This window comes from Mauremys mutica, chromosome 7 (genome assembly GCF_020497125.1).
Source record: "Mauremys mutica isolate MM-2020 ecotype Southern chromosome 7, ASM2049712v1, whole genome shotgun sequence".
NCBI lineage: Eukaryota > Metazoa > Chordata > Testudines > Geoemydidae > Mauremys > Mauremys mutica.
Window position 1 is genome coordinate 54,926,130 of NC_059078.1, and position 21,791 is coordinate 54,947,920.

The 21,791-nt window shown below is 45.7% G+C and overlaps 1 protein-coding gene across 23 annotated transcripts in view; it reads right to left on the reverse strand.

Moving 5' to 3' along the window:
• Positions 1-21,791, reverse strand: part of SORBS1 (sorbin and SH3 domain containing 1) — a 313,279-nt gene that overhangs the window by 41,920 nt on the left and 249,568 nt on the right. For 16 of the 23 annotated variants that reach the window (XM_045024362.1, XM_045024364.1, XM_045024363.1 and 13 more), the window contains 9 exons: positions 20,360-20,461; positions 19,021-19,070; positions 13,224-13,399; positions 9,601-9,686; positions 7,119-7,286; positions 5,499-5,545; positions 4,139-4,253; positions 3,905-4,030; positions 2,599-2,793 (listed from right to left, as the gene is read on the reverse strand). In XM_045024362.1, coding sequence (XP_044880297.1) covers positions 2,599-2,793; positions 3,905-4,030; positions 4,139-4,253; positions 5,499-5,545; positions 7,119-7,286; positions 9,601-9,686; positions 13,224-13,399; positions 19,021-19,070; positions 20,360-20,461 — 1,065 coding nt within the window. Of the gene's footprint in view, positions 1-2,598; positions 2,794-3,904; positions 4,031-4,138; positions 4,254-5,498; positions 5,546-7,118; positions 7,287-9,600; positions 9,687-10,415; positions 11,925-13,223; positions 13,400-19,020; positions 19,071-20,359; positions 20,462-21,791 lie in introns of all 23 variants that reach the window. The other 7 variants (XM_045024370.1, XM_045024372.1, XM_045024380.1 and 4 more) reach the window with 4 other exon arrangements.

Here is a 21,791-nt window from a genome sequence, read left to right on the forward strand (position 1 = left end):
ACAGCCACTAGCTAGCTATAGTCCATAAAGGGATAGGCAACAGCTACTGGCTCTGTGTGGCCAGCTGAGCAGTAAGGATTTGAACACACAAGTAAGCGTAGGGTTTCAGAATAGCATACACATGCAGAAGAAGTACCTTGTTTGCTCCGCTTCGAATCACTCTCAGTTCATCTTTCCTTGTGCCTCTTTTCTCAGCATTATTTCCCTGCCCAGGAGTGATTAGCTCCTGACATAATTGGCTTTCCCCAAAGGAAGCAAAGGGTCTCTTTTCTGGGCTCATATTCTTGTCTAGGTTTGATGTTTTCAAGCAACCCTCCACAGAGATCTCGGGCATGAGATTAGAGCCTTTGTCTGTCTCCTTCCGACCCTCCCTCTCACTGTTTCTGCTGCCTTCTCTATTATTTCGGACCTTGCTTTGGTTGCCAATGACATCACTGAGCTCGGAGAGGAAGCTCTCGGGTCTCCCAACAACCGAGTGAAGGGTCTGACAGCTGCTCAGGTTGGGGGAAGGGCAGCCAACAAACTTTTCTTCGCTTTGCGGAGGTGAGTGACTGAAAGTGTGAGCAGAGGACGGTGGCCTGGAGGGGAAAGATGGCAGTGGCGATATAATGGACTGTGGCGTGGAGGAGCCCGAAAGGTTAGAATGGTGAAGGCTAACAGAGGGGGAGGGGCTGGCTGCAGCTGAGGGCGTGAGATGGTCGAGGGGACAGAGACAGCCTTCGGGGAGAGGAGGCAATGGAGGGGTTGTGATAGGAGTATTGCTAGGAGACACTCTCACAGTCAGGGAAATCCACTCGGCTGTGATTGCCTGCACCTCTGGAGACAGGGCATGGCATGGGAATGGCAAAGGTGGAGGAGTTGGTGTATGGAGCAGCTCAGAGCCAGGAGACTTAAAAGGAAAGAAAAGGAAAAAAAGATAGAAATAAGACATATGACAAGGAAAAGTACAAAATTCTCAAACACAAGTGAAGGCAGTGGGGAAATGAAGAGTGAGTGCAGGAAAGCAGACGACACAGCATGGAGGATAAACTCTCGCTGGGGGCTTTATGCAGACTGCGAACCCTTACTCACACTGAGTAGTACCTTGCCCCTCAGTGACTGGAGCCATGGGGCTGCTGAAGGAGCCGGCACTGCTACCAGGCAGCGAGCATCCCGGGAGTTGGCTCTCTGAGTTTAAAGCAAGTTCTAGGTTTATGAAGCTGGAACAAAGATGGGTTGAACTCTGCCCTTGTCTAGGGGTGCAGGGCTCTTGGGCATGACAGGCCTAGGACTTTCCCCGATCATATGTGCGCACCAGCCATGCTTTGCAGGAAACAAGAATGAAAGGAAGAAAACAACTGCTTTTACTGAGAGAATTAACAAAACTGCTGAAAAAACAAAGAAAGGGTGCGTACAGGCTTCCAAACCAAGGGAAAAGCTGGCAGTAAGGTGGCGGCAGGCATGCCATGGTGACGTAGGACGTGCCAGGCCCACACACAGTGAAGCTAAGTTGAGATTCACTTTTTCAGGGAACCCCAAGAAAGCAAGCATGGTCTCCTCTTCACTCAATGGCCAGGAACAGAAATACCTGCTAATAAGAACACTAAAGGAAGACAAGGACAGAGACACTGACTGTAGTCCTGAAATTTCCAATCCTTCCCTAGTCTCTGTTGCATGCCCCAACTTCCTGACTCTCCTCCTCCAGCATTACTTACTGGAGGGTCTTCTTGTGTATGTTGAACAGAACCAGCTAACACCTTTCCTTCCCTCCCTCACCCAGGGACTCAGGCCCTGCGCCTGCATATACCTCATGTATGTACTCAACTTTAAAGCAAAAATGTTTTCAGGCACAGGGTGAAGTGTATCAAAGGCTATAAAGCCTCACAGTCAGTCCTGGATACGAGATTGCCACTACAAACAGGACAAACTGCAATCCCAAACTGCCACCGGCCACTGTCTCTGTGGTGGATTTAATTCACCAGTTATTGGCTTCTACACCTGTTTTAAAGGCAGTTTCGCACTCCTAATGGGGCGAGACTGGCAGGCCCTAGAGACCCAAACCTTCCATTTTGCTACTGACCATGTACAGCATGAGCAATGGTAACTCGGGCCTCTGACACACTGTCCTGCCCAGCTGCCTCAGCCCTAAGCTGGAGTTGCTATGTGGAGGGATAATTTAGGCCCTGATCTAAATCCCACTGAAATCGATGGAAGGACTGCTGCTGACCCCTTTGTCTCAATGCCCTTTTAATCAAACAGGATGCCCATCGCAGTGATCGTTTGACTTGCGTAGGCACCAGTCTCATCAAACGGGACCAAAGTCACTGACTTATCCCTGCAAAGGCACTGAAATTCACTCAACTTGCCATCCTTGCCAACCTAGCCAAGGTTCAATCTGTGATCAGAGATGAAATGCTTTGTGTCCTGTCCCCAGTCCTCCCAGCCACCCAGTCTTTCTGGTAAGTGAAGTGTAACCCCGTCAGCTCAGCTCTCCCTGGACAATGGGAGCGAACTGGACAGGATGGATGGTGCTGCTGTACAGTACACCCTAACCTTGGCTGGGGATTTCTTCCTACTGTTCTGTAAGGTCTAGTAACTGGCTACATCTAGCCTGGGTACCTGCGGGGAAGCCGTTGTACTGCGATTAGGGGAGTGAGACATCAGCAGCTCAGGGTAATCAACAGCATTCTTCACTAGTGGCCGCTTGAGCACGTCCACGTAAGTGACAGGGAAGATGCCTTGGCGGTTGGTACCAGAAATTTTCCCTTCGTACCAGTTCTCATCAACTCGCCGAATCACCGTGATCCTTTCGCCCTGCAGGAGAGAACCATCACACAGCACTGACGCTAATCCAGCGTGTAAACTTTCAGCACAGGAGATGAGAGCCCTTGCCCCAGTTGAATTCAAGCCATCTGTGGCATGTGGCCCCACCCTTCTTGACATGGCAGCATGTTTCTGAGTTGAGCTGACTGGGGAGGTTCACCCCTCCTGAAGCTAGCTCAGGCTGTCTGCAGACTCAGGCAGGCAGCAGTCACTCTTGGGTCACATTTCACAGAGTTTCTTTGCATCCAGAATGCAAGAAACATTTTTTTATATGAAAGCTGAGGTTCTGATCTCATTATGTGAATCCCATAGCAGAGTCCCTAAGCTCTGTCCCCAATCCTCTTCCCTTCTGTTCTGCTGACAAAACACACAAGAAAGACTTTTGAATCCTGATTATAAACTGCAAGCTCCAACCTTGAGTAAAATGAAAAAGAAAATAGAGAACATGGAATTTTAATATCAACACACATGCAATCATCTGCCACCTTTGAGATGGAGAAATTTTGCTATTTAAGGTACTTTAATAAATGCGTTTAGTTCTGCTCTGAAAAGTGACTGAAAATGGCACCTTCTTACTCCCTGTCTAGATTCATTGCCTTACGTGGGCACTACAGTAACACAGATATGTGTTCACTTCTATTCACTCTTGTGATCTGGTTTGGCTCAGCAATGCTATGTGAGTACAAGCTAGCCAGTAATTCATCAACAGAAAGTTGATGTTCCAGTGCAGAGTCACATTCTGCACCTCATTTTACACCCATGCAACCCAAGTGATGGTAATGAGGCTGTGCAGGTGTCACTAAAGGCCTAATTTAGCATGCAGAATCACAGCACCAGCACTGCACCCATGCTAGTCCCTCTGGAGTGGGAATACAGCACGTGTCTGCTTTCTGGGATATAGACAGTCTCCCTGCAAAACACTCATCACAATATACTACGGCGATGGGTGCTGAATAAAACCCCCAAGGATTAGATTAAGATAATTAGATTATTCTAACATGCACAAAATGGTTGCCAATTTTAGTGGATCATCTTTGAAATGATGCACCATCTGGTTTGTTTTGATGAATGCTTTCACCTGTCACGCCAATGAGGGTCCTACCTTTCTGAATGACATTTCCACTTGAGTATCCCCGTTAAAGTTAAATTTAGCCACAGCATCTCCATACTCTAAAACTTGCACCGGGGCCAGCTTTTGGGGCTGGGCTTTTTCAGCAGGCGGAAGTAGCTGAAAGAAAGAAATGAAGTCCAATGACCCGTCAGGAGCCCACAAGTGGGTGGCTCTGAGGCAAAGCTGTGGCTCTGGAATGACAGCATTTCAAAAGGAAAGAGGTACCTCTATGTAGGAGCGTGGGAAGATGCCAACTCTGCCATGGTGTTCTCCTTCATACCAGTTCTGGTCAATCTGCTTGTAAATGTAAACGATGTCTCCTTTTTGCAGAGGAAGCTCCCTGTTAACAACACATTGGTTACAGCTGAACTGCATACTGTCCGCAAACAAAGCACAATGAATTTCACTGCAGAAGAGAGAGAGAGGCTGTGTATATTCATCCTGGACATCCGAAGTGCCATCCCATATACCTGCTGGGTATCTCACACTTTCCAGGGGGTCCCTATCAACCCATTTGCTGCAAGGTGGGTTTGGGAAGAAGCATATAGATCACACTCAACCCACTCATCTAGATACTACCCTGTTGTTCTTACTATGAGATGCCAAGGGTTTGCTCACTGTCTGAGTGCATTGTGGGTGTGGCTTTCCATAAAGGAGGTGTGGCCAGACATTATTGAGCATCTCCCCTTCACAAGCAGGGGAAAGGAAAGGCAAGCAAGTGTTAAAGCACTAGCCACTGGCTGCTGCTGCTGCTGCTGGATAGGATGGGAGAAGAGAGGCCCGTGCCCACTTTCCTGCTTTGGGCTGGTCATTTTGCCTGCACACTTGTTCACTTTGCAAGGAGATAAGTGGGCCAGGACCATTCTGAGAGAGTTTAAGAGGAAGCTAATTTGCTGATAATGGAAGCACCATATACATGACGCTCCATGGCCAGCCAGCCTTGCAACCGTTATGGACTTTGCTTGGACCAGTCCAGCAGTTGGATTTGAACTTGGAAACTTCAGCAAGAAAAGCAGGAACGAAAGGACCAACTGTATCAGACTCTCAAACCTCTTCTATGGGCCAGCCAACAGCGAATGACAAAAACCCACCCTGTCCTCTCCTAACATGGATGACACAAGCTCCTCTCTCTCTTGGCCACATCAACATCAAATGTACATAGTGAGCAGGTCAAAAACACTGTTCTCTCTGCAAGCTCAGGCTGGGATCTAAGCAACCAGCTGGGTTCTTCCTGCCTCTCAAAACACCACCAGTAATAAAGATACTGCAGTCAGGACACAACTGGCAGCTCCGCTTACAATGGATGAAGCGGAGGTGAATCCAGCTCACCCTCCAGCAGGGTCTAGCAGGAACAAACACTTGTTTGTGTCAGTGAAGCAAAAGGATTTGCCTCAAAGACATACGGGGAGAAGATACACAGGGTATACAAAGCTCCTCTACTGACTTGAAGGACTTGCTTTGAATTACTGGATCAAGAGACACTCCGGAAACATTAATCAGTCTTATTATACATCCTAAATGTCGCATGATATGCAGAAAAAGCAGATAGGGAGAGATAGAAACAACCATATCCAGATATACTCACTTTAATGTCTGTGCTTTGAAGTCAAACTTGGCTCTAGCAAGTCTCATCTAAAGATTGAAAACAACAAATTAAAACAACAATTCTGTTTTCGACCCATTAGTGAAAAGGCTATGGAAATGCTTCCCAGCCATTTCAAAGACTAGAACAAATCTGGGGGTGAAACTAGCTGATCTTAGTTCAGATATTCTGCTGCATGCTTCTTGCACCAGAGTCCAGATCCGCTCTATGGATCTGAGAGAAGAACTTATCCCTCAATAGGCCAAGTGCCACCTTCTGGTATAAATGTAACCAATGGCAAGGAAAGCCCTACAGCAGGGAGTTTAACAGCAGTAAATGTTTAAACATGTGACCATGTCAAACCTTGCTGAACCTCACAACTGCCCCAGTAACTACAATGAGTCTGTGGATTTAGGATTAAAATTCCCCTTGGATACAGGAAAAATATGTGGGCCAGCAGAAAGCAATAGGGTGATACTCACATGGCATTCACACCCCACTGAAAATCTATTGTCCCCCTGCACCATGGCCCATGTACGGCTATGGTCACTGTTTCAATTGGTAGGAAAGAGACAAAGGCCAGGAGGAATTGAAGAAAAATAAGCATGTGTCTAAAACTGTCTCAAGTTAGTTATAAAGGTAAATAGGATGGGATGTGTTAAGAGCACGTCTATCGACAGCTTTTAGGGTGTGATTTTGTTGGCTGATTAAAATGGTCCTAAAATATTTTGATAATTTTTAAGCCACTATGGCAATGAAATAATAATATAAAAATAATTAGCAATTTTAGAAATAAAATAAATATAGTTGGTAGTAATAAAATAATCATAATAACTAATATCTTGCACTCACATGGCACCTTTCATTCTGAAAGATCCCAAAGCACTTTAAAAACAACGGGTTCATTTCTGGCCTCAGTTACACCCATGCAACTGAGGGCAAAAGTTAGTCCTGCACACAGGAACCACCTCACTCATCACTAGGGTGAAATACAGCAGCTGTTTAACAGCACACAGCAATGATACACAATGGTTTAAGGCAGGAAGTGGCATTTGGCCACCTAAACACCCCAACTCTTGTGAAAAGTGCCATGGGAGGACTTGAAAAGTATCTCCTCCTTTGTCTCTTTTAGAAGAACTAAATCATGTAATGTTCAGGAAACATGCTGGGACTTCTTCCAACTCTTTTCTAGAGCAGCACTGAGCGTCTTTCAAAAGAAGGAGAACAGCATACTCTATTTCTAACAAAAATACAGGACAGTCACATGACCAGGATCAACAGGACATGAAGTTTCTAAGCATAAGGCACAGACAAGAAGACAATGTAGCAGTCTGATGCAAGGGATGTAAAATGCCTTTGATTCACTAAAAGTAGCTGATATTTAAACGCATGCATCACAGGTGTGCACCAGCAATTCTCAGCAGGCATGCTTTAACATATACAGCTTGGTATAGAGATATCAATTAATTTACCAGGCACAAGAGCCAAAGCAATTCTAATTGAAGCCAGAATGGGAAAAAAATTAAACATTCTCTGGAGAGCAAATGTCGGCCTAAAGTGCAACATTGTGAGAGGCGAATATTGCATTGGGTCAAGCAGCAGACTGAGGTAACTATAACAGACCTCTGACCCAGATTTCCTCTTTGCTGTATCGTCTACATTTAGGAGGTCCCCAAACCGCTCATTAGTGATAAACTGATGGTGCGTTGGAATAACCCCTGTGTGCCTTCTAGCTGCAATATCAGCTTCTTCTTGCTCACGTTTAAGTCGTCTCTGGTCCTCTAAAAGTTTCTGCCATAAAATTGCATAAAATGGGCAGTAAATCATCTAGTTTAGGGCATTTGAAGACTGCCAGCAAATGTGACTTTAATAAAGAACTTCAGAGGTGCCGGCAAATAGCAGCAGCTTTAGAGAAATATACAAGATCAATTTTATCAACAATACAATGGTTTCCAGTTGATTAGCTTGGCATAGAAAATACATTTCATTACAGTGTATTTAAAGCAGATTATTTATTGGTAGTTCTTAATGAGATCATGTACAATGAAACAACTCTGCATACCAAGGACCTGATCCAAAACCAATGGACGTCAAAGGGGAGTCTTTCCACTGACTTCAATGAGCTTTAGATCAGGCCCAGATGGTCATTTAGGCACCTAATTCCCATTGACTATCAATGGAAGTTGAGTGGCTAAATGCCCTTTGTGACTTTGCAGATCTCCCCCTAGCTGCTTATGGCTCACATAACAAACATCATCTAGTAAAACAAGTAATTCTCACTAACAAAAGTATCTCTAGCTTCCCCATCCTTTGGCAGATTAGAGGAAATGAGGGCCCTTGATCCTGCATTCTATGGGCGTGAGTGTCCATCCACCTGGATCTGACTGCAGAAGTGTGGTCCAAGCTTTGTGCTAACTCACCCAAGGGCCTTAAGTGCCAGTGAATGCAGATAGTTGCTATTCATATATTTTACAATGCGAGGAGATAGCAAAAGATGTATTTCCACAGAAATTAAAAGGAGGGCTTAAAAATATTTCAAAGCAAGATGTTAAAATTATTCAAACTCAGAATGATAACATGATTCTTCAATGAAAACATATCTCCCAGTTTAAGTCACTGGCTTTTCAGAGAAGCAGAAAGGTGGCTAATTAAAATTACTAACCTCCCAGAGTGTCAACAGTTTGTATCTTTCTTCAGTATCGAATTTAGCCAGTGTTTGGAAAGACTGGGTGGTTCCCTTATGATGTAAGTTTGTATATATACTGGCCAACAATTTCAAGGGGCTGGTGAATTTTGGGTTCCCAAACAGAGACATGGTAAAGAGGCCTGGTTTTCAGAGATGGAATATTCAGCACTTTCTGAAAATGAGACCCGTTTAAAATGTCTCAAATTGGGCACCTAAAATTGGGAATATCCCAAATCACTACTTGCTTTTGAAAACTTGTCTTTACTAATTAATAATTAATACTTGGCTGAAGAGACTTCGCTGACACCATGTTAGCTTATAGAAACACCATTTTGCCCTCCTGTAAAGCACACCTGCTGAATTATAACAACACAGTACATCCTCACTGTATCGCCCTTCATTATTACGAACCTTGGCCATAACGAACCCAGTCCCTGGATCCCAACTACAGTCCCAGAGCCCCAGCCCCACTGTGTGGGGCTGACAGCCAACCACCTGGAGCCTCACTCCTGCAGGGGCTGACTGCCTGGAGCCCTGACACCCACAACTGAAGTTGCAGATGCTACCTAAACTCACCTTCCATGACTGACTCCTAGCCTCAGGTATCATTATTAATAATAAATTAATGTAGCGAACACTTTTATCTAAGGCCACTTCATTAACTTACCCCAGCAGCGTATCATTCATTTTGATTGTCCTTTTGCTCTAATGAACCCCTGGCTATTATGAACAAAAGGCTTGGATTCCAACAGGTTCATTAGAGCAAGGTGTACTGTACTTCTTTCACAGATCTCAAAGTACTTTGCAAACATTAATGACCTCTCATGTAATCCTTGCATGGTTGGTAAGGATTATTATCCCCATTTACATACTGGGTAAGTTGAGGCTCAGAGAGGTCAAGAAGAAGCCCACGGTCGTACAGCAAATCAGTGGCAGATGCAGTAATAGAAATCTGGAGTCCCTTATTCTAACTACTACATAACAAGAACAGGAGTACTTGTGGCACCTTAGAGACTAACAAGCTTTTGTGAGCTACAGCTTTTGTGAGCTACATTCTTCGGATGCATAGAATGGAACACACAGACAGGAGATATTTATACATACAGAGAACATGAAAAGGTGGACGTATGTATAAATATCTCCTGTCTGTGTGTTCCATTCTATGCATCCAAAGAAGTGAGCTGTAGCTCACGAAAGCTTATGCTGAAATAAATTTGTTAGTCTCTAAGGTGCCACAAGTACTCCTGTTCTTTTTGTGCATATAGACTAACACGGCTGCTACTCTGAATACTCTGAATACTACATAACACTTCCTCCATAAGTAGGTACGGAGATGCAGAGACTATGTAAGGCCAAATGGTGTACTTCCTGTATATTTAGCTGTTAGAAATATTTCTAAACCACAAGGAAGGGCTTTACCTCTTTATCATCATGACGTCTACGAGTAATTTCTTCTGGAGTTTCCATGTAATCGACTGGTGCAAAATGCCTTGGTGATTCTGAATCTACTTCAAAACAACACAAGGCAGTTAAAAAACAAATGGACTTATCTCGCGTCACCAGAAAGGAAAAAAAATATTTTGACAGCACTACAATTTGCTTCCATTAGAGCTGAAAGGATTTTCAGTTGTTGTTGACCAAATTCTCAGTCAAATATTGATAATGTTTTGGATATTTTTTTCCCTTTTGGGCTGTACTTGTGAACACAGATTGAAACAAAGGATAATACAGAGGTGGGAAAGCGAGTAAAAACATAAAAAGACTTTGTGAAGAAAATATTTGCTGCCACTGAAATAAGATTTAGCATATTACTGTCACCACCCATGCAAACACATACAAACATGATTACACACTCAGAAACACAGAGACACAATTAGACCTGGAGGAACTGCTCCTTAGAAAACTAAATCAACTGGGTTGACGTGTTCTATTTGCACATATGCAAGTGATATAGGATTAAGACTATCTCATTGCAAGATTCTCACATCCTAGGAGTTGCCTTTGAGACAAACTGAGCTGGATGGCGATTAGAAAAGGCAGCAGAAATTGTTTTTCAGAAGTGCAACTGTTAACGAGTTCAGAACAAAAATGCTAAGCAAGACACGCAAAGGACATCAGACACATGAGGAAAATGAGCATTGGATGATGCAGAGGCGGGTCAACAAAAAATAGGGAGAAAAAAGCAAAGTGGGAAGACAGATAAAGTTACAGTGGTAAAGTACACAAATAGCCACCTCCAGGGTATGTCCTGAGTTCGCTTTGTGGGTTGTTGTTTCTATCCAAGCTGTGATAGAAAGTGTATGGAACAATATTCCCATTATTAAAGGAGTCTGGCATATCAGCTCGGAGAATGGAGCTTTCTGGACTGGATTCCATGCTGGGGAAATGGCTAAGCCTTTCCACAATGTCAAAGGAAGACAGGCGCCTGGGGGTCAGAGGTCTGTCTTCACAGCACCGTCTGTGCAGGGAGTAGTGACTCTTTTCCGCCTGGCACCCTCGTGGCTGAGCTGCATAGTTCTGGTTCTCAGTGCTATATACCAGCGGGACTCCCAGGCAATCCGGAGGCGGAGTCTTTCTCGGGTTGTGCTGGAAGGGCTTTTTCAATCTGAAGGGAAGTGGGCTCATCAGATAGACATTTCTGGGGAGCGCGTGCCTGTCTCCCTGGGCGTCCCCTTTGGAACTGGGGTTCTTGGAGGCCTGCTGTTGCTCGTGCCTACGAATGGTGGTGAACCTGGTGTAGGAAGCCGGGCAAGCTCCTTTGCATTTGTTTAATTTATATTTCTGGGGCCTGTTGGCATGGCTGAGGCTGCTGCCGCTGTCGTTGGATGCGTTGGACTGGAGATCAGTCTCGTCCGTGCAAGCCGAGAGCGTGTCCATGGGGACAATGTCACTGAGATCTGACGCCAAGTCCTCCATGTTGCTGCAGGAGCGAGAAGAGTCGTCGGCCATGCTGGCAGCATCCTTTTCTTCTTGGTTTGGCTTTGGCGACTCCAGGAGGGATTCTGCTGAATAGGCCGAGCTCAGGCAGCTCTTAGACTGGGGAGAGGTGGGCGATTTGCTTTGCCCACTGGAGAAGTCAAGAGCAGGCATGGACCGGGATCTCTGGATCAGCTGCTCGAAGGCGGTGATGCGGGATGAGACAGTATCTTTGGGGATTTGCTCCAAATTCTCCCGACCGGGGCTCTGCTCACTCCTGTCCCTCAGCTCATTCTCAAACTGGGATGCAATATCCCTCACGCTGCAGGATGAGATGGTGCCCAGGTGGATGCTGGACCTGTTGATCTGATGCATATTTTTATACAGCACTGTAAACTCCATCCCACTCTTCCTGGGAAGGTAGCCCTTCCTAGAACCGGTGCTGTACTCCTGCAGGCTCATAGTGCTGCTGGATTTGGTGACATATTCCTGCTTCGATTGCATTAGAAGGTTTTCTATGCTTTCCCCATTGACCAGGAAAGATTTTTTGTTATCAAACAAGACACTGGAGCTACGAAGGTTCTCACAGCTTTGCGCTTTCTCATGAGGCAGCAGGATACCCTTTGTGTCCTGCACAAGAGCAGCAGGAGCAGCTAGTCTGGGTTTGAATTTGGAAGGGAGGATTTCAGTAATGCAGGCTTTTGCAGCTGATAAGGGCTTCTTATGTTTACATGCATGACCTAACATACTGGTATGACTAGCGTTAAAGGTTCGGCTATTAACTGAAGAGGGTGCAATCATATGAGCATTCCCACCTTTACGATCCACTGGTAAGCATGCAGAATAAAATAAATACAACCTGTTAGCTTAAATGCTGGAAAGCTATTGAGAAAGAGGAGATAACATGCTTGGATGTCACAAAATGCACTTTAAAAAACTGGTGTTCAAAAGAAAGAAAAGCAGAGAGACAATGCACAAGCCACGCTATAAAAGCGAGTGCAAAGATACAGCAAAATTCTGCAATGCTGTGGGGTTTGTAAAATCAGAAGAAGGTCTAGATTCAGGCCAGGAGCACTTGTAGGGCCCAATCCTGCCAAATGTTGAGCATCCTCCACACCATGCAAGAGGCAACTCATCATCTAGCAGAATGTGTGCCTTAGCAAAGATGCAGAGGGATTAATATTGCAAAAGCAGCCTCACTGTGAGCCAGTGATCAGACCAACCATGGTCCTGCCCACGCAACAGCTGCCAAGTAAATTATTCCTGCCAGGGTCAGGCAAGTCAGGGAGCATCTGCATTAAAACAAGTGGACCAAATCTGCTGGCCCTCGGCAGTTGTGCTCACTGGGGACTGGCTGAGCATGCTTTCTGCACTGTTTGCACAGCTATGTTTGCTGAAAGCAGCTGGGAGTGGGAGATGAAGACAGAAACTCCCAGGTGCGATATGCTATTTTGAAGGAGGACTGGCTTGGAAAACAAAAGAACCGGCTCCTCTGCCCCCAGCCATTTTTAGCTTACAACCAGCTCAGAGATGCATCAGGCTTCTCGCCTGTCCCAGTATGCTGCAAACTCCAACGTGGAGGCTCAACAGTGCCACCAGTCTCTGCTGGGCTGGCTGCTCTCTTTGTATCTCATGGGCTCCAAGGCAATTGCCAGGTTGAGAGGCATCCCATGCTTCGTTGAGCCAGGGAGCCCCAGAGTGCATGGTACTGAAATAATGCTCAGGCCAGCAGACACTGCTCGACCTGATCAGACTGCACACCAGGAACAACAGCAACGGCAGGGTGGCGGGAAGAGGACATGGGGGTGCTGCAGGGAGGAAGAAAAAGGGGAAAGTGGTGCTGGCCGACTGTTAGCAGTTGGAAAGAGGGAGACAGAAATAAGGGAAAGCAAAGGGAAGAGTCCTGACCCTGTTGGTAAGCTGGAGTTGGTTGGGGATCGGGTTAAGGGAAAGCGTGGCCAGGCTCGGGGTGGGGGGGGAGAGAAAAGAGGATGAAAGGCAGAGAAGTAGAGAGGAATGACAGGTAGACCTCACTAGGTTTGGATAAGGACCCAACCACCCTTGGCGGTTCACCCACCTCAGCAAGTGTGTAATGGAGGGAAGGGGTCAGTGCTCTGCTGACCTACCTTTAGTGGAAGCAGAGCTAGAAGGACGCTTGAGACCACTTAGCCCCTGCAGCGGGATATCACCACCTTCCAGCACACTTTTGTAAATCTGCCTTTCATTCTCCAAGCCAGCAGGGTCCGCTGGTGCTGGTTCCAGCTCTCTCCTTGCTGCCTGGTAGCAGGGTAAATAGGCTGAGCTAGAAAATGGGTTAGAAAAGAAAAGAAAGAGAGACTGATTTCTCTCTCTTCCTGTGTGCTTAGAGAACATCATGAGCAGGTCAGAGGAGATCACTCGTGAACCCATGCTCAGCTGTGCCTGTGATTCTTACACCTCTGCATGTCAATACAGCTGAGGTAAGATTTCTAGCTGAAGACCATGAACGTATTGGAATCACACTTGAAATACTTAGCATTGCTATAGCATCCTCCATTCCACTGTCTCAAGGAGCTGTACAAGCTACACCTCTCTTCAGAGACAGGGAAGTATTATCCCCGTGTTTTATAGATGGGGAAATGGAAATACAGAGAGGGTAAGGATTTGTCTAAGGGCAGGTCTCCACTACAGCCGGGATTGACGATCTGAGATCGATCCACCAGAGGTCGATTTAGCAGGTCAAGTAAAGACCCGCCGAATCAACTGCAGATCGCTGTCCAGTCGACCCCTGTACTATACCCCCGACAAGAAGAGTAAGGTAAGTTGACGGGAGACCCTCTGTGGTGTAGACCCTGCTGTAACTCAACCTAAGGTACATTGACTCCAGCTACATTATTCATGTAACTGGAGTTGTGTTGTATAGGTCGATTTACTGTGTTAGTGTAGACATAGCCTAAGGCTACTCAGTAATTGAGTGGCCAAAGTGGGAACAAAACACAGCACCTAAGCTTCTGCTCTAACTACTAGTCCTTGCTGCCTTCCATTCACAAATAGAATAGACTGTTTCAAATTTGAAACAGTCTATTCGTGGGGTTAAATTCTGCCCCAACCTGCATGGCAGATCTTAGTTCTTACATTCTTTTCTGCCCACATGCACCTGTAGGAAGAGCAGAATATTGGAGTCCAGATCTGCCAGGCAGATGCAAGAGCAGAATTCTGTCCCTGGCATTAGACTGTGAGATTTATGTTAAAAATAGACATGACTTCATTTGCTTGGGCCAATAGATACTAAGGTGATTGATTACAACTCCATGCAGGCCAAGGTTAAGGAATCTCCCCAAAGGCATGAATCTGAGAAGCAGTTTGCTACATAGTATTATTCCTACAGCTCATTGTTCTCTCCCAGACACAAAAGCTCAGCATTGTCACAGTATAAATGACTTTTCCAGAGGCAGAAGACATGCTAAGCAGTCAAGCAGGTTGGGTGTTTCATAAGAGCAGATCTCATCTGATACCAGTGCTTGATAGGGTTGCCAGGTGTCCGGTTTTTGACCGGAACGGCCAGTCGAAAAGAGACCCTGGCGGCTCCTGTCAGCACGGCTGACCGGGCTGTTAAAAATCCTGTTGGCAGGGCTGGCAGGCTCCCTACCTGGCTCAGCGCAGCTCCCCGGAAGCGGCGACAGTTCCCTCTGGGTCCTAGGCAGAAGGACAGCAATGGGGGCTCCGTGTGCTGCCCCGCCCCACCCAGAGTGCTGGCTCTGCAGTTCCCATTGGCCAGGAACTGCAGCCAACAGGTGCTGTGGGGCAGTGCCTGAAGGTGGAGGCAGTGCACAGAGCCGCCTAGCTGCACCTCTGCCTAGGCGCCAAGGGACATGTTGCTACTTGCGGGGAGCCACCTGACATGTGTACCACCTGGAGCCCGTACCCCCAAACCCCTCCCGCTCTCCAGCTCCCTGCCCCAGCCCTGAGCCCCCTCCCACACCCAAACTCTTTCCCAGAGCCCGCACCCCGCAATCCACCCCCCTGCCCCAGCCCCTCACCCAAACTCCCTCCTGCAGCCTGCATCCCTCCTGCAGTCTCCTGTGCCCCAACCCCCTGCCCCAGCTCAGAACCCCCTCCCACATTCCAAACCCCTTGGCCTCAGCCTGGAGCCCCCACTTGCACCCCAAACCCCTCATCTCCAGCCCCACCCCAGAGCTCCCACCCCCAGCTGGAGCCCTCACCCGCCCTTGCACTCAACCCCCTGCCCCGATTCCCGTCCCATACCCTGAACCCGGCATTTCTGGCCCCATCCCAGAGCCCACACCCCCAGCCCACACACAAACTCCTGGACCCTGAACCCACACATACCATCCCACACACAAACTCCTGGACCCTGAACCCCCCCCCCCTCTGCCCCAACCACCTGCCCCAGCTCCGAACCCCCTCCCGCATGCCGAACCCCTCGGCCTCAGCCTGGAGCCCCCTCCCACACCCTGAACCCCTCATTTTTGGCCCCATCCCAGAGCCCATACCCCCTCCCACAACCCAACCCCCTGCCTCAGCCTGGAGCCCTCTCCCACACTCTGAACCCCTCTGCCCCACCCCCCAGCCTGAAGCCCCCTCCTGCACCCTAAACCCCTCCTCCCCAGTCCCACCCCAGAGCCTGCATCCCCAGCTGGAGCCCGCACCCCAACCCCGTTTCAGCCTGGTAAAAATGAGCGAGTGAGTGAGGGTGTGGGAGAGTGAGCGACAAAGGGAGGGGGGATGGCGTGAGCGGGGGCAGAGCTTCGGAGAAGGGGCGGGGTGGGGGCAGGGCCTCAGGGAAGGGATGGGAAAGGGGATGGGGCAAGACTGTTCGGTTTTGTGCAATTAGAAAGTTGGCAACCCTAGTGCTTGAGCATCTTCAGCTAGACACTCCACAATGAAAATAATAATAAGATGAAATCTTATTATAACAAAGCTATACTGGGGACAAAGTATGACTCCTGGTAAGTTAAAAAAATATCAAATCATTTACTGATTTGAGGAAACCATTTGAAAGTAGGCTAAGATCCCACAATTCCCAGATGTATACCTGATTTGTGTTAGCAGCAATAACATACTAACAGATGTATGTGTGTGCTTGGTTACTTGGGAGGGACATGATGCCTGATGGGTACAGCTTCTTTCAATGCCTCAGAAAGCCATTAATGGAGTTGGAATTACAAGACATTTGGTCCTTTCAAAAGATTTCAGTTCCTGGATGGGGGAGGAGATCATAGAATCATAGAATCTCAGGGTTGGAAGGGACCTCAGGAGGTCATCTAGTCCAACCCCCTGCTCAAAGCAGGACCAAACCCAACTAAATCATCCCAGCCAGGGCTTTGTCAAGCCTGACCTTAAAAACCTCTAAGGAAGGAGATTCCACCACCTCCCTAGGTAACCCATTCCAGTTCTTCACCACCCTACTAGTGAAAAAGTTTTTCCTAATATCCAACCTAAACCTCCCCCTCTGCAACTTGAGACCATTACTCCTTGTTCTGTCAACAACCAGATCTCCCATTAGTTAGGGGTAATATAACAGAGCTAGTGAAAAACAAAATACAAAGAAAGAAGGGAATTCTGTGGCTCCCAGGCAAAACTCCTATTGGCTTCAATGGGACCCACAGCCAGAACCACAGAATGGGTACCACAAACACAGCACTATGCAGCCTAAGTCAGGTTTACCCCAACGTCTGGTTGTCAGGTTCCTGAGGAGCCCAAATGGGCAGCCCCAGTGATTACAGGCTATTTACTCCCCTGAGGTTCGCCACCTGGGAGCGGGAAATATTTTAGCTCAGTAATTAAAGACCAATGACCCAGACGATCCTCTCTTGGGGAAACACCTGTGGGAGAGGAAGTGTCTGGGAGACTCCCATTGGCCCACTGTTGACTTCTCCCCCCTCATTGCCCACCCTGTGAAACAGGCTGCAGGGCCTGCATCCACTATCCATGGGAGGCCACAGCCATCTGCATGGAGGCACTATGACTCTGGCTTTGGCAGCCAGCAGCATCCCTGTGCCATGACAGCTCGGCTCCACTACAGCCACACTACAAAGGATTCTCTGACCCATGGTCATCCAGGGGAGAGGGGTGGCTCTGCAGAAAAGACAGTAAAGCCCCAGCCGGCATTACCTTTTCCACCTAAGCTCCACAGGGCTGGAAGGGGAACAACGTGGGACTCCTCCCAGGCTACCCATCCCATCCTCCACCTTCCCCTCCCCCAGCACAGATCCCCAAGTGCTTCAATGGGGGCAGGAAGAGAGGGGAGCCTGTGCTGCTAGAGGTAGCACCCCATGCTCTTCCACAGGGGCAGATCCATGTGCAGAGAATACCTTCCCCCCTGCATGCAAATCTAGAGAGAATGATCCCACTCCATGAGCTGAGAAACAAAAGATCAGGCAGCTCTTCATTTCCTTAAAACATTTACTGTGGGTGCAGTGTTTGGAGGTAGTCATCTAAACAGGCACAGATGTGGTGGGAGTAAGTCGAAGTGCTAGCATTTGAAAATCTAGCCTTGGTGCTACCTAATACAATGTAATTATATGTACATCTACATAACTTCACATATTAACGTGTATACAGACTTTTGACCATTGTACCAACAGTAAATATTGTGAGAATAGATACATATGGGAAACTGATTAAATAGAATTAATTAAAAAAAATTAGAATGAAACAAACACTTAATCTATATAACTGGTAATTATGAGATTATAACCACTCCACAGAGTTCGAGGGAGGCCAAATTCAGGAATTTTGGTTCACCGCCCTCGCCAATAATGAGCATATCATTTATTTATGGAGAGCCCAACTGAACTCCTACAGCAGTCAATGGTTGAGTTTCCTTGGACTTTGGTGAGAATTGGGTAGGGCCCTGATGGAAGAATGAAGCATACTGATTTCAGCTGATGAAAGTGATCCAGGAAAGTAGCAGTCAAGGTTATCTGATGTAAAGGAAAGACTTACAAGACTTGGAACTCTTTGAGTGCAGTCAGAAATTCAGAATCCTTACCAGCCATTGGCAAACATAAGCAACACTTATATATTTTGCAACACACTCTGATGTTGTTTAGTGTTATTAGCCTTTCTTTGTGAAAATAAAAATAAAAAAAAATCACGAAATAATGGACTTGATAAGGCCAGAACACCTTCCAAATTACGATAATGGAAGGAAATTCCTTTGCAAAGTGAACCCAGGCAAAAGCGAACAGTGCAAAACTAACTGTATAGAATTCCAAAACCACATATTATAAAAGGTCAAGGAAGGTGAATATGCATGAAATTTGCAGATATCAGAGGGGAAAACATGCTCTTCCCTACTCCCCATCCATCTGGATTGTATAAGTGTGCCTAGATGGAATACTACACATTTGTTTCAGTTAAAGAGAATAACAGGTTAGCAGGGAGGTGCTGGATCCCCAGCAGTGGTAAATTGGCACATCTGGCTCTGGAATTTCCCTCCATCTTTTACAGTAAACTGGCTCCATCTACAATGCATCTGGACACAGCACATCTCCTATTGAATCTTCCTCTAAAATAGCAGCATAAAATTGTAGTCTGAGAATTATTTAATTGCTTTCTTTGCCTAGAAAGTTGGAGGTGGGACCACTCATTGGCCATTTGCAATCAAGATGACAAGACATTTTATGTCTCATATAGCATGATCAATTATTTGTAAATTTAATGTAAGAGAAAGTTACAGTTTTGTTTGCTTTTTAAATAGAAGGCATGCAGAACAATGATCGTTCCTTGTTTGAGTACTACTAAACAATAATTATACAATAACTTCCAACTTAATTCAAAATTATATAGCTGACCTTCTACCCTCAACTAATCCACAAATTATCATGCTAATATTATCTGCATGTGTCACCAGAAAGAACTATTTCCAACAAGTCCCATAACTGTGAAACAAAACAAACAAGTGGTTCTAAAACTTACTAGGATGAGTGGTCTGAAGACGTTTCCAGAGGAGTGCTGCTTGCTGTACTCTGCAAAAGTCCAAACAAAGAAGTCATTGATACACAAAGAGATGCAAAGAGAAAGAAAAAGGCTTGCTTAAGTCATTTTTCAGCTATACTGGCCTTCACAAGACATTGAGATTTCAGTTTAAATGCAGTCTAATACATCAATGTCTCTGCAGACCAACAATTTTCTTGGGGTCCTTCGGGGCAGCAACAGGTTTTAAGCATAGCCGATGCCTTTTCACTGTGCCTACTCTATTGTCTGCAAATGAGTCATTGTGAATAAAGCCAAAAGCTAGAAGAGAGAACCAGCCGGGCCAGGACCAGGAGACACATGCTTATAATTATTTCCCCAGGCTTTCCCCCTACACCCTCCGCCCCTGTTTTCTTTAAAGGTACATCACATTTCTGCAGCATAATACATTCCTCAGCGTTCATATCAATATCATCCTGCTAACAAGAAAAGAAATGGCTAAGCCTGGGTGCAATGCCTTAAGGTGCAATGCCAGCTGCACAGCTTCAGTAGCAAAAGCCAGCTCCCATCAGCTCACTTTTAATCCAGCTAACGCTTCCTAGGCACATTGTTTAATAATTTGAGGCAATTTTGGAAGAAATTCTATGTTTACCTTTTAGTCTGTCTCTCCCCCTGTTCCCATATATAGATTCATAAACTGGAAGAAATGCAGATGATATACAAAAGCTAATGAGGCCTTTGAAAGAGCAGCTTCCAAGTCCCAATCAAAATTATTGTCGCTTTAAAATAATAATAATTGGAGCATTACCGAATTAATCTTTCTAGTCTAGGATTAGTTCTCATCAGGACAGTGGCGATGGCTACCTTGCTCAAGAAGGCCGCATTGATTGCAGCTTAAGGGCAGTTGCATAAAATCTCTTGCGATAAATCCAGATCTTGGGGTAGGCACAGCATCCTGACATAGGAGTGGGGTATGTGTGAAAAAATGTGGGAAGGCGGATCGCTTGAAAGGCACAAGATGGTGACGTGACGTCAACCAAGAATTTAAAGCCGATTGCCGCTGCCTATTCATGTGAAAAATAGTGAGGGGGTTTTGTAGAGACACCAAACTCCAAACAAACCCTAGAAGAGGGGGAGGGGGAAACACTGTAGCTGAAATGGATTTCGAGCCAGATTCTCAGCGTCATGTTTTATCATTTCTGACAGCTACACAGCAAGCCATGCAATCAGAATGGCTGGGGCATTATGGACCCCAGCCTCATTTAATAACCATCCAGCAGTGAATAGAGAGAGCAGAGAGTTGGGAAACACGGATTGGCAGCATGAAAAGAAGAGGAAATACCTTCGGTGGCTTTTTATCTGGCGCTTTATAAAGCTTCTCCATTTGTTCTAAATCTGCCTCTAACTCAGTCTGGTAGAGGTAAATGTCTTTTTCTAGATCAGTCTGGTTAAAGAAGGAGAAGAAGAATGGGAAAAATAATGCTTAGGGTTAGGGGAAAACAAAGAAATGTTAATTTTGAAATAAAAGAGTCTTTTTACTGAAAAAAAAAAGACAAAGATGGTACAGATAAGACACAGAAATTCACCAGCAATTAATCACTTTTCAATAATCACAGATGCAATGGTTTTAGGCATTTAATATTTACATTCAGAGATGCACCAGACCTGCTGGAATCTAACTGTAAAAACCATAAGTATCATAAAACCCACCTGTAAAAAAACCAAATAACAGATGATACTTTAACATCGATGCAATATACTGTTAGTACAATTATCATTGCAGGTCAAGAACACAAAACAACCACTCAGCTTTATGGTAGACTATGTTTTAAAGACCGCTTATTGAAACGATTTACTGGCCAACTTAATTGTTAGGATAATGAGTTCATGCCAAAATAAAAAAAATAGAGTCACCACCCACACACTCACAAAACCCGAACAATGCCAGATAAAAAAACCACACACCCACACTCACCCCCCACCCACACACAGACAGCATACTGTGGTACAACATATGTGAGACAGAATTACCTTTCTATCCTCCCTAGTAAGTATAGAGCAATCTCCAGGAGTATAATCCCAAATCTTTTTTGGAGGCTGATGGAAAGCAGAGGAGGAAATGAGGAAATGAAGATAAGGAAAGACATCACAGAGAATATGGAAACTGGATTAGAACACAGAGGGATCACATTAGGGATTTGCATCAACATTGAAAATAAAATTTAAAAAAAGAGAGAGAAAAAAGGGCAATCTGCTGTAGCACAAATGCCAAAAGATTATGGAAGGCCAAGGGCACATGCACAATTTAAGGAGAGGTGTTTTAAATACTGTCTGAAGCCATTTTTTATTTTTATAAGATGTTTTCATGGATTTTGCACCACCCAGAGGGAAGGCCCAGGCAGCTGTAAAGCATTCTAAACAAAAAACACCCAAAAAAACCCAACAAAACAACAGCAACAACAACAAAAAAGAAATCACAATAAGAAAAAAGTGTTTGCTTGCTCATTCTTCTTTTCAAAAGGAAGGGGTAGAACAAGGGCCTTTCATAAATAAAAAGGAGATATATTTTCCTCTTCCATCCCTACTCCCAACTGTAAATACATACCATGTTAATAAATGGCTGAATTCCAGTGTTGGCATTATAGAGCAACGAGAATGCACAGGTGTTATTTTTCATTTCACCTTTTTGGGAGGATGGGGGGTAATGAACTTTGCAAAAGAAAATTCAACCTACATTTTATGGCTTTGGGGGTTTTGTTTGTTTGTTTTTACCT